The sequence below is a fragment of the Benincasa hispida genome, chromosome 5 (genome assembly GCF_009727055.1).
Source record: "Benincasa hispida cultivar B227 chromosome 5, ASM972705v1, whole genome shotgun sequence".
Lineage (NCBI taxonomy): Eukaryota > Viridiplantae > Streptophyta > Magnoliopsida > Cucurbitales > Cucurbitaceae > Benincasa > Benincasa hispida.
Window position 1 is genome coordinate 1,917,124 of NC_052353.1, and position 13,089 is coordinate 1,930,212.

Here is a 13,089-nt window from a genome sequence, read left to right on the forward strand (position 1 = left end):
CCAGGTAAGGGGTTAATGTTCAAGAAGTCTGATAAACGCTGCATTGAAGCCTACACTGATTCTGATTGGGCAGGGTCTGTTGTTGATAGAAAATCAACATCAGGGTATTGCACATTTGTTTGGGGTAATCTTGTGACCTGGAGGAGCAAGAAACAGGGAGTTGTGGCCAGAAGTAGTGCAGAAGCTGAGTATCGGGCTATGAGTTTAGGGATATGTGAAGAGATTTGGTTAATGAAAGTGTTGTCAGATCTTCATCAAGACAATGAGCTCCCAATGAAACTGTTTTGTGACAATAAGGCAGCAATAAGTATTGCAAATAATCCTGTTCAGCATGACAGAACAAAACACGTTGAGATCGATCGGCACTTCATCAAGGAAAGACTTGACAACGGAAGTATATGCATTCCTTATGTTCCCTCAAATCAGCAAATTGCAGATGTGCTCACAAAAAGATTACTGAGACAAAACTTTGATTACTGTGTCAACAAGTTGGGTCTTATTGATATTCGAAAAAGCAACTTGTAACCCTAAGGGCATTTTAGTAATTATGTGTACCCTAGGGCTTCCCACTAATCTATTTATTTGGTCTATTCTCTTGTACTTTGTGTATCAGAATTAATAATAAAAATCAGTGTCTATCGTGGTTTTTCTTCCTGTACTAGGGTTTCCACGTAACTGTGTTGTTATTCTCTTCCCTACTCTTTTATTTTTGACAAAAATCACAAAAGAAAAGATAAACCAGCTATTCAAGAGAGTTGGGACTCTCCAATGGTAACTACTCGGCCAAACACTCAAAATCTTCACCCCCAAGCAACTGTCCTCCAGAACCCTACTAAAACCCCAGCCAAAAATAGAACTAAATTGCAACATCAACAGAAATGACAATATCTATATAGCCTTTTGAATGGCTTGGCCGCTTGTCTCTCCCAAAAGTCCACATTCGGCAGTACCAAAATCATTTCGCTCTAAAGATGCCCACTCCCCTTACTACTATCCTACTAATATTCTCAAGTACTCTCACATAAACTTAACTTTCGAATTAGATAGTATCACTCTATAAATCAAATGAGAGTTAGTCTAATTAAAATTCAATCGACACAAATTTAACTACTATTGAAGGCCAACCTGAGTTATGCACGTTAAATACTAAGATGCTAAATAATCTACTTTCATGTCACAAATTAGAGAGGACTTCATCCTATGATACATCAACAATTTGAAACCTAATAATTCTAATTCATCCACCAAGTTAAACTCTCTCTTTCACACATATTAAAGAGATTGAAAAAGTACTAACCATCCCGGACCGGACCCGAAATAATTTCGCTTCCACACTTGATGAAAGTAGTGTCATCCTTTTGAACAAGAGTCTCATCGACAATGATGGCATTTGAACTATAACACCCAGAACACGAGATAGAACATATTATAAGAAAAAAAGAGAGACAAAGAAAAGGGAGACTATAAAGACAAGAACTAGTTTTTCAAACATTGCAACACAATCTCTAATTTCATAGGTAATAGCAACAATTTCACAATGGCAATAACTAATGATAACCGAGATTTCTTTATTCTAATCTGTTCTTTTGTAAACAAGAAACAATTGATTGATTGAAAAGAAAGAAGTCTTGGAACAGACTTTGAAGGAGTGAGAAGAGCAAGTAACCAATCTAATGGAGAAGAAAACCCCCAAAATTACAAGAACAGAAATAAAGCATTGATGAATAATGCGCCCAACAGAGAAACAAAGAAATTTTAATGAATTTCTCTCCTATGTCGTAAAATTTAAAATTCTCAGTTGAAACTGCTAACATGGTCATTTGGATTGTCACTAACACGTAAACATCACTAGTTGAAAAAATAGAACCCTTGGAAAAGGGATAAATGTCTTCATGAGTGGAAGATCTGTAAAGAGATAGTGAATACCATCATCACAGACATCTATGCATTTTAACATTTTATGGTTAATTGTGTTGCTTTACAGGCTTTCCATGAACTTCTAATTGTGGATTTCAGCAATAAACATGCAGTCCAGTAATTGTTAGCCAACTGCTTTGTGACAGTAACAAGACATTTACCATTTAGTGACCTAGAGCTACTCCTCTTTTCTTTTAATGAAAACCATGGTACCTACTACTCCTCATCCTAATGCAATTTGGAGACTTTATGCACCTCAACACCAACTCCAAGAGATAACAACTATGACAACAACATAAAAAAAAGAAGAAGAAGAAGAAGAGAGAGAGAGAGAGGGAGGGAGGGAGGGAGGGAAAACAAAATTCTCTCATCAACATTCCACCTACACGCTATAAGTCAAGATCTTGGGCAAGATTTCCACCTTAGCTCCTATGATCTTACCACCAGCTAGCTAATCCGCAACATCAGCATAAAATCATGAACCTTCAGCCTTCACCAAACTTTGATACCAAAGCTCCAGTAGAGTCTATAAGGGTAAAAGTGGAGATTTTTTCTAAGGTTTACAATTTTATATGAGATCTTAAATGCCTGAAATGTATTGGAGCTTTGATTGATGGGGTAAGGATATCATTTGACTTAAATACTAATTACTTTGTATGACAGCATATTACCTTCTATTCTGCAGAGTGGCAGAATTTAGATCTGAATTTCTTGTGATTTTGCACCATTCACGTTTTTCAACAGATGTGGATTTTGTCTCCGAGTAGATAATGGTCTCATCAGAGTTTATCTCAATATCTGCATATATTTTATCAGGTGGAACTGGAAAAAATAAAAACAAGATAGGTAATTAGTTTCCAAAAATGATGCCAATTTACGTTTGAGTATGTTACTTACCACCTAACAAGAACACTCACGAATAAACAAAGAACACTAGAAGATAGAAATATATATTGCAAGATCAATGAAGAAACTACAAGATAATATAGCCTTTCAAGAGGGCTACTCTCTCCCAAATTCCCACACCGGAAATTCGACTAAACTCTCCACACCTTCCTCCCAATCCCACATCCTCTGTTTATAACTAAAAGCCCTAACAAACTTATTAGCTATTTACTAAATATGCTCTTATACAATAAGTACGGAACAGAGAAGCACCCTAGGAAATAATATGCTCGACCAAAGGGAGAGGGCAGACTGACTCAAAGAAACCAAAGAGAAGTATGAAAAGATAGAAAGAGACTCTGGACAAAGAAGGAAAGGAGTCTCAAGCAGATCCAAAAATGGAAATCAGTATACTGATTTACTATTGTTTGCTTGCTTACCATCATCCATATGGTCTGATGGCTATATGTAAAAAATATCCATTCATTACGAAGGTTCTCTACCTTAGTAATGATGGTGGTGGGGGTTGTAGGGTCCTTGCCAAACTCAGCCATACAAGAAACATTCAATCTGAATTTCATTGATAATATGAAATTACAAAAGGACATAAATGTCGTGTGGGATTACATGATTATATTCCATTGTGAAATAAGAGATGTAAGGTTGCAATCACAAAAAGAGGGGGTGAACTTACACCAAGTGAGTGATGTGTACAATAAGTGATCAAAGAAGTGAGTGAAATCAATCTCTCTATCTTCAAAAAATGCGATGATTCCGTCAATTCCAAATGAGCCAAAGGAGGGCTTTTATGATGTCCATAAGATCGCTTTCTTGTCTTTGAACGGATGACCAATAAGGAGCATATTTAATAAGATGAGAGGGTCATTTGGAAAAATCACATGATGGTTGAAGCATGATAGAATTTTCTCCCAAAACAAGTGAGCAAATTCACAAAAATCCAAAAGATGCATAATGACTCTCCACAATGATGACAAAGGACACACCAATTAGGGGCCGATGTAATCCAAGGGGCCTTTTTAATAAGAACATCCGTTGAGTTAATACTACCAAGACTGACCTCCCAAAGGAAGAACCGAATCTTCTTGCAAATGGGACCTCTCCAAATATTTCTGTAGAGGGAAGTGTTCCATTTATTGCCACCAGAGGTGAGGTAATGCGTGATCGATTTTGAAGAAAATTGGCCTGGCTTTTCTAAATTCCATTTCCAAATGTCTTCCATTGTGGGGCTGGTAGGGGCCAAAAGAATAGAGGACTTAAAGTCCATTTGTCAATCTCGGCCTCGTTTCAATGTCATCTCCACCAAGGTCTCGTAATCATACTAATAATCCTAATATACCTCTAACTAGGGCTCTCACAGAGTACCTTCTCCTCTTGTTTGCATTGTATGCAAAGAAAGATTTAGCAATCATTCTGCTTGCAAAAATCTTATATGTATTTTTTCATCTTGTCAATGAAAATTCTCCATCTCATTTTGAAAAGAAAAGAAATTTGAAAAAATTGTATAAACATACCTAAGTAAATATAAAAAAATGTGGATTCGTATAAACATTTCTTTATCCTTTTTTTTCTTTTTTGAGTACAATAATTGCGGGGTGGGACATTAAACCTTCAACCTGTAGAAACGAAAGTCATGCTAATACCACTGAGTTAAGCTCACTTTGGCCATTTATTTATCCTTTTACTAATATTCATTTATCATTTTACTAATATTCATTTATCCTTTTACTAATATTCAGTTTCTTACAATAAATAAACAAATAATGGATTAAGATTTATCACTTATCGAAAAGTTTAATTTTTAATTGAACTCCTTTTTTCATTTTCCCCCTTTTTAAGAAAGTAAATCACTCAACGTGTAAGCCTAAACTCAACGAAACCTTTCAACTTTATATCTGGTTAAAAACCATAAACAATAAATTTCTGAACTTTTTAGTTATTAGCTTATGCTCAATCAAATGCTAAATAATTATGATAACAAACCCAGTGGTATGTATTAAATATTTACAAATTTTCCTATAACTTTAAAAATGCCTTCTCGTAGAAGTTATAAATAACCAATGTCTACAGTCTACACAACTCCTCAAACAACTAAAGAATAAAGCTAAAGTAAGAAAATGCACCATCCAGCGACACACAAGACAAGTGTGATGTAGCATGATAATGTATCCCTGTAATGACAGTTTGAGTTTGTTGGTTTTAATTTGTTAACTGTTAGTTTTCAGTTGTTAATTGGTTTATTTGATGAACTAATGTCCTCTAAAAATAATGAATAACAGTAACACTTTGGTTGAGTATTCTTCCAGATGATTCACTTAGATGCTAGATTACAACATTTTGGTATTATTTTTTTTCTTTTTTCTTTTGGTATTAGAGGAAGAAAAATAGTTATCCAAGCGACATGGTAGGTGAAATGACCGTTTCCTATTCCTAATACCTGCCCAACATAGGAATTTGAAAGGAAGACTTCTTGAAAGGAAATCATCCCAACCTAGGAAATTGAAAGGAATGCTTCTTGAAAGGAAATCATCCCAAAGGTGTAATCTTGATATTAAAATATCTGTAAATGACAAGAACTAGTTGAGAGGCTTTTCTATAGGGTCAAGTTTACAGCTTTCCCTCTTTCTATTTTGCAATTTCTTCTACTCATTACTTTTATTTTCTGAAGTCTACACTTTGTAGCCTTTGAATTCTTGTACTCTTATAGATTTTCAATCATTTGTGAAATTTTTTGTTTCTTTTTTTTTTCCTCATATATGTATTTAAATAACAAAGATGTTTGAGAATGATCTTCAATCCATCAAGTTCCATCATGCAAATCCATGATCGAGTTTCAACTGCCTTATTCATAGAAATTGAGAGAATCTCTACAGTAATCATTTCCACAAGGGTATGGGAATGTTTCAAAGGATATAAAGTTTTTATCTGGTCACTTTTGCATTGTAAAGTAAATAGATTTTGAGAAATTTGGATCGGAAGGAATATAGAGTTTGAGCTATAAATTCAGAGAGGTTACATAAACTTTGAGCGATTCATTCCTTTTCGGTAGCTAGGTGGTGTTCTTTGCATGGATGATCTTATAAAAAATTTCCCTTGCTTTCTGTGATCTTTTAAGCTAAGTGGGGAGTACACGGTTCCTTATCGTCCCTCTCCTCTTCCTCTTGTATAACTTCATCATAATAGTAATTCTTTAATTCTTATACTGTCCACCCTTGGGAGGGTACTGATATAGTAGGATTAGGATAAGTTAGTAGGATTAGGATAAGTTAGGGTATTATGGTCAAATCCTTAATTGATTAGGATTGGGATTAGTTTCCATGATTGATTAGAATTAGGATTGGTTTCCTTGGTTTATTAGTATTAGGATTATTTTCTTTGACTAATTAGGATTAGGATTAGTTTCTTTGACTAATTAGAATTAGGATTAGTTTGCTTTCCAATTCTCTATAAATAGAGAGATTGTTTTCTTGTATTGGCAACTTTTGATTGATAATAAAGACTTCGATTTTATTATTGGAGATTTCTCTTCTATCTCCTAGGCTACATCAATTTGGTATCAGAGCAGCCATCTGGGCCAACGTTGACTGCCGCCGGTGGAAGATCGGTAAACTTTTGGTAACGCCGACCGCAAGAGGGAGCTTCATGAGTTGTGCTTGTTGTTGAGCAATACACATCTATATAGGGGGAACCCTTTAAATTTTAGAAAAGAAAGAAGACACCGAGATTTTTTTTTTAAGAGTTTGCAAGAATGGACTATTACCGATCAAGGAAGACGACAAAGAAAAAATAAAGCAGTTGGTATAGGCAAGAAAATCAAATTTCCTCCAAAAAGCAATGTTGGAATTCTGATTCAAGTGATTCAGAAGAAGAATTCCAACATAATAATTTCACCCGTGCTCATTTTCTCAAAGAACCTATCACTATCCACATTTGAAATTTGACTATAGTGATTCTAGCGATTCCGATGAAGATTCTAATACAATTTGGAACGAAATAACAAGATGACGTTATCAACAAAGAGCCCGACGATCCAATCAAACCGGTTTCTCAAGAAATCGACGTAAGAATGGGGAGTTAGATGATTTAGAAAATGATTCTTAGTGTGAAAGAAATTATTATCACCAGCATCAAAGAACACCCATGAATCATTCCAACACAAATTTGGAGATCAAAACATTTTCAAGAAAACAGAAATATTCAAATAACAACATCTATGAAGAGGACTTTCGAAAGAGAATGAATGAAATTCGGGTTCTTATTGAAAAATTCAAGAAATGCATAATTATAATCTTCAAGATTTTCAAGAAACCATCAAGAATCACATTTAATCACTCAAGAAGATCAAGAACTCATCTAAATGGATTGTGAAATTGTGCAAAAATGAACAAAGTAGAAGAAAAGAAAAAATCAATTGAAGATGAGTTGAATGAGAAAGGTAGAAAGACCGAAGAGGAGCTTGCGTTGGAAGAAGAAAAAACGATGGGACTAACACAGAGGTTGCTAGATGAGGAACTATTAATCGATGAAATCAACGAAGAAGGTGTTGAAAAAGATGAAGCCACTGCAAAGAATGTGTCCATTTGGTCAGATCAATTAACTGAGCCACACAACCAACATAATTACCTCCACCGCAAAAGAATAGAGCAGAAATTATCCTTGACCACCAAGAAAGATAACGAGAGAATCGACAACACCTATGGTATGCAAAAAATGTCCAAGATTTATCAAGAACCGATCAAGCACAACCAAGATCAAGGTTATATTAGAGGAAATACTGGGAGGATGTGAATTCTTTAAGTGTGGAAGAAAAAGATACTCATGAGCAACCTAATTCGAAAAAAATTGAAAATCTTTTTCCTCCCTTCCTTGAGGAGTCTACATATATTTTAACAAAGGATTTTTTAACAACTTAATTCTTGGGTTCATTGATGATAGTATTGATGCAAATAATTTTCCCTTTCCAAAATCAAATATTCGATATATTGGAGTGGCTTGTGAAAATTGGTTGTTATTGGTGCCCGATGTTTAGAGATGTGTCCATTCGAGTGGCTTACTTTTTTATTTTTATCTTCATTTTCGTTTTAAAACTCAAGGACAAGTCCTTTTTTTTTAGATGGATAGAATGATGTAGTAGGATTAGGATAAGTTAGGGTATTATGGTCAAATCCTTAATTGATTAGGATTGGGATTAGTTTCCATGATTGATTAGAATTAGGATTAGTTTCCTTGGTTTATTAGGATTAGAATTAGTTTCTTTGACTAATTAAGATTAGGATTAATTTCTTTGATTAATTAGAATTAGGATTAGTTTGCTTTCCAATTCTCCATAAATAGAGATATTGTCTTCTTGTATTGGCAACTTTCGATGGGTAATAAGGACTTTGATTTTATTATTGGAGATTTTTCTTCTTTTATCTCTTAGGCTACATTAGGTACCCAAAGAAGATGGATTTTTGGCAGTCAATTATTGATAAAATACAAGAAAAGCTGGACAAATGGAGAAGATACAACCTTTCTCGTGAAGGAAGTGCAATCCTTTATAAGTCAGTACTTTCAAATCTTCCTACTTACTATAGTCTTCCTTTTTTATGCCAGGAAAGGTGCTATCTAAGTTGGAGAAAATGATGAAGAACTTCTTCTGGGAAGGTCATAAAGGAGGAAAGATTAATCACTTAGCTAAATGGGAGCTGGTTTCTAAAGCCCAAGAGGATGGAGGACTTGGTTTGGGAGGCTTAAAAGAAAGGAATATGGCCCTTCTAGCCAAATGGGGCTGGCGCATTATGAATGAGGACTCCTCTCTTTGGTGTAAAGTTGTCAAGAGTATCCATGGTAGGAGTATGTTTAGTTGGCACACTTCAGGCAAGATAAGTTGTAGTCTTCGAAGCCCGTGGATCAATATCTCAAGGTCATGGCCGAAAGTGGAGGCTTTGGCAAAGTTCAAACTTGGTAATGGCAGTGGAATAGCTTTTTGGTAGGATTCTTGGGTTGACAACATCCCTCTAAAAACCAGATTCCCAAGCTTATTTCAAATAGCACATAACCCCAATGGTTCAGTCTTGGACCATTGGAATAATACAACTTCCTCAGGGTCCATCTCCTTTAAAAGACTCTTGAAAGATGAGAAGATTTTAGAATTTCAAGACTTGTTAAGCATCGTAGCCACAAAAAAAGTGAAGGACTGCATTGATAAACGATCATGGTCCTTGGAAGCAAATGGCACTTTCACCGTCAAATCACTAGTCACCCATCTTTCCATAACTTCTCCAATTGATCGACCTTTAAGAAAGGCGTTATGGAAATCTAAAAGCCCCCGGCGAGTCAACATTGTCATATGGATAATGTTATTTGGATCTCTTAACTGTTCAAATGTTTTGCAAAAGAAGCTGTCCTCCCATTATTTATCTCCAAATAGATGTGCATTGTGTAAAGGAAAATGAGAAGACCTTCAGCACCTTCTTTTTTACTGCTGCTATGCTCAAAATTGTTGGTTTTCATTACTCAAATTGTTCGATATCAGCTGGGTTTTTGGGAAAATTTTCAGAGACCGCGTCTTGTAGATTTTGGTGGGACCAAAACTCAAGAAAAAAACAGCAAATCCTGTGGAATAATGTAGTAAGGGCAGTGCTGGCAGATTTATGGTTTTAAAGAAACCAAAGAGTATACCATGACAAGGAAACTCCTTGGTTTTCCAGATTTAAGGCTGCCCGTTTGAATGCATCCATGTGGAGCTCACTTTCCAAGGCTTTTGCGAACTATTCCAGCCAAGAAATTAGCTTGAACTGGCGGCCCTTCCTCTCCCCAGGGTTCCAATATTGTTGTCTTGGTTGGTTGCTCTAGGAATCAAAGCTGGTTGCTCCTTTCCCAAAGGAAAGTAGCTTCTTCTTTAAGTATTGTATTTTGGAATACCCTGTGTAATTGTCTTAAGTTTCTTGTATTAGTTTCGCGACTTGCTTAAGATCTTATTTGTCTGGGTTGTACTGTACTGAATTAAACTGATCGATCAAGTGCATATTCTTTTGTTTTTGGAGATGATGATGATGGTGCTAAGGGAGTGTCAACCTAGTTGAGATGCCCGAGTACACCTGCTGATCCCAAGTTTTAGTCTTTTTTTACCGTATCTCTTGTACATTGAGCATTAGTTTCTTTACATTAGTCTCTTTTCATTATCTTGATGAATAAAGAGGCTCGTTTCCTTTCAAAAAAAAAAATTTCTTACACTGTCTACCCATTTTCCCTGAATGAATTTAAACCACCGATAGGAAAACTAGTCAGACAATTACCTTCATCTATGTAAATCATGCGACTATGTAAATCAAATACAAAAGAACCATTGACCTTCCATAAATATCAAACCTCGTTCAACTACTGATTCCACCAATAATCATTTCCTCGATGACATTATCTTCCCTAGTAATTTCAACCCAGACTTCATACTGAAGAATAATTAGTTGGGATAGCAATAAATTTTGTTTGCAAAGAATGGAACGATTTAAAAAACAATGTCCAACTCTCAAACGCTGAGAAGAAGCAAATCAAATAGAGAATTCAATAATGCAACACGGAACAGCCATCGAATCAGTCAAACAAGAGATAGACGGAAAAGAACTCAGGGAGGAGGGAAATGGGAAGAAAGTGCAAGAGGAAACATACTTAGCTTCGCCCAGTATTCTATGGAGGAATTCGTAGCAGAGCACTCTCCAATTTCCGCCATAACCGCTAGTAGAAGTAGGAGGGAGAAGGAGAAGGAAGCGAGGGATGGCTGATTCTGAGAATTTTGAAATGAAACAAATTTACAAATACAAACGCTCAAAAGCTTAAAGAGGAACTTGTGAAGCGTGCGGAGGAAGATGGAGTAAACGGCTGATGACTACGTCGTACGTGGGCGCACGTATTAAACTAATGCATTAAATATTAATTTGTTGTACTTTTGGTTTTGACTCAGTATTTTTAAAATATTCATTATGGTTTCTATACTTACATTTTTTTTTTTTTGTTAAGTTTAATCCTTACATTTTAAAAATGTACATTTTGATTCTTATATTTTAAACTTTGATTCATTTTGATTTTATACTTTAAAAAATGGCATTTTTGGGCCCGACATTTTCATTTTTAAAGGATCAAAATGGTGACTTTTTAAAAGTTCATAAATCAAAAGGAAGCAAAGTTCTAAAGTACAAGAACCAAAATAAATATTCTGAAAAGTAGAATGGATCAAATGAACCAAAATTAAAATATAGAACCAAAAAATGAATTTTTGAAAGCAGTTGGACCAAAAATAAAATCTAAAACCTAAAGTATAAGGATCAAAGCAGTATTTAAACCTAACTAATTGTCAAAAAATTTAGGCTACATATGGTTGAAAAATATATAATATAATATATATATAAATATATTTAAAAAAGTTGAAGTATTGGACAAATACTCAAAATAGATTTGGAAAAAAAAATTAAGTTTATAAAATAAGTTGGTTTAGGATAAACATCTAAAATCAACCTTTAGAAAAATGATCTTTTAAGTGTTTAATGGTAAATTTCTCCCTAATTTGTATAATTCTTAAAAATACCAAAACATCCTTGATCCATCTCACTTCCATGGTGTTGTCATAAACACCACCGCCCTCTATTGATCACTTCCGACCACCACTACCGATAACCACCTCTAACCACTACCGACGGACACCTCCGGCCACCATAACCACCAACTTCGTCGCGCAACCATGTTGTGAAAATAATTTTGTGTGTGCTATGTTGATTAATTAAATTGTCCTTAAATGAATACGAGTTTTCTCTAATTAAACCCAAGTGCAAGCTTAAATAGAGATTCTTGGTAAGTATCAGGGTCGAACACAGTGACTTTTGAATTAATCTAAATTGGTTAAGATGATTTTTACAAAGTAAGAGCATTCAAAGTGAATGATGTTGTTTGTGTGAATAAAATAAAGGACTAACTACAAACAAGAGGAAAATGGATGAAGGTGGACGGGGAGAGTGATAGTGGAAGTGTAATGCGTTGAAAGTGTGTGTGTGTGATGGTGATGCGTTGAATCACATGGATTGGGATGCGTTGAAGATAGAGATGTGGCATAAATGAAAATAACGTGTGTTGAATGGGTTGAAAATCAGTTAATATGGTAAGGTTGAGAAGGTTCAGTGACATTCACCTAAGTGATGCACAAGTATCCATTCATGTCTTTGACTTACAAACTGAAGAACTCACCTCTCAGTGTTATATGCCACATAGATCTTATCTCTAAGATGCATGGTTAAATCAATATTGGACGAAAGGTTAACTTTATCTCTAAAGCTACTTCTTTCTTTATTTAATGAATTCCACAGGCACTTGCTCTCTCAAGTAGTTAGTTATTTCTACTTAAATCAACTGGTCAGAAGGATTCAAGTAATAAATTATGCAAATATTAAACAAAATGAACTTCAACTTATGCAAAACTTGTGAGAATATTAGTTTATTCTTCCTAATCCATTAAGAAATTAGTTGTTCAGGATGAAGAGAAAAGAACACATGGATAAAATAGAGATCATGGAGATCATGGTTTATATTAAGAATGAATATGTCACGAGGTCAACATCTTAATGCAAACTTGATGAAAATCAAAGGAACGATAGTTCAAGAAATGGAAGTGTTGAGCCGCTTGTCACAATCTCTTACTCTTTTTGGCTTTAATGATTAACTGCTTTCACTTATGGTAGCAAAGGAGGAGGATGAAGTTTTACCTATAAACAGAGAAGAAACTGAGCTTTCACACAAAATTCCTCAAAAAGAAAATCGAGAGGTTGAAGATGATGGAGAATCAAACAAAGAGTTGGGCAAAGCTTCGGCCAATCTCTTGACTAAAGGTCTAACATTTTTAACATGTGGAATTGGGCTTTTTATAGGCATCAAAAGGAAGTTCCTCAACTTCTCTCTAATGATTATTTGACACCTTTGCATTTAATTCTATGATCTACTGCGTCAAATTCATTCACATCACAGATTTATTGGTTCTGACGCGTCTGTCTTAAATCAGTTCCCAACTTACACCTTGATTTGACATGCCACTGCCGCATGCATTTGTCATTTTCCTTTCTTCATGATTCTTTTCAACGCATGATTCTTTTTTGTGTGCAAGATTAGGTTGGTTGAGTTTGTTATGCGTCTAAAGACTGCGGCATCATCTTCCTTTGTCAATTTCTGTTTTTTTATGTTAAATTTTGAGTTTAAAGATATTAGACTTATAGTATTTCAGGATTAACAAGTTTTGTACATGTTGAA

The 13,089-nt window shown here is 35.0% G+C and overlaps 1 protein-coding gene across 1 annotated transcript in view; it reads right to left on the reverse strand.

Moving 5' to 3' along the window:
* LOC120077855 (E3 ubiquitin-protein ligase CHFR) overlaps positions 1–10,639 on the reverse strand; it is a 60,047-nt gene extending 49,408 nt beyond the window's left edge. The window contains exons 1-3 of the mRNA XM_039031935.1: positions 10,471–10,639; positions 2,589–2,739; positions 1,298–1,395 (exon numbers count right to left, since the gene is read on the reverse strand). Coding sequence (XP_038887863.1) covers positions 1,298–1,395; positions 2,589–2,739; positions 10,471–10,531 — 310 coding nt within the window. The 5' untranslated portion in view covers positions 10,532–10,639. The remainder of the gene's footprint in view (positions 1–1,297; positions 1,396–2,588; positions 2,740–10,470) is intronic.
* Positions 10,640–13,089: the final 2,450 nt, after the last annotated feature.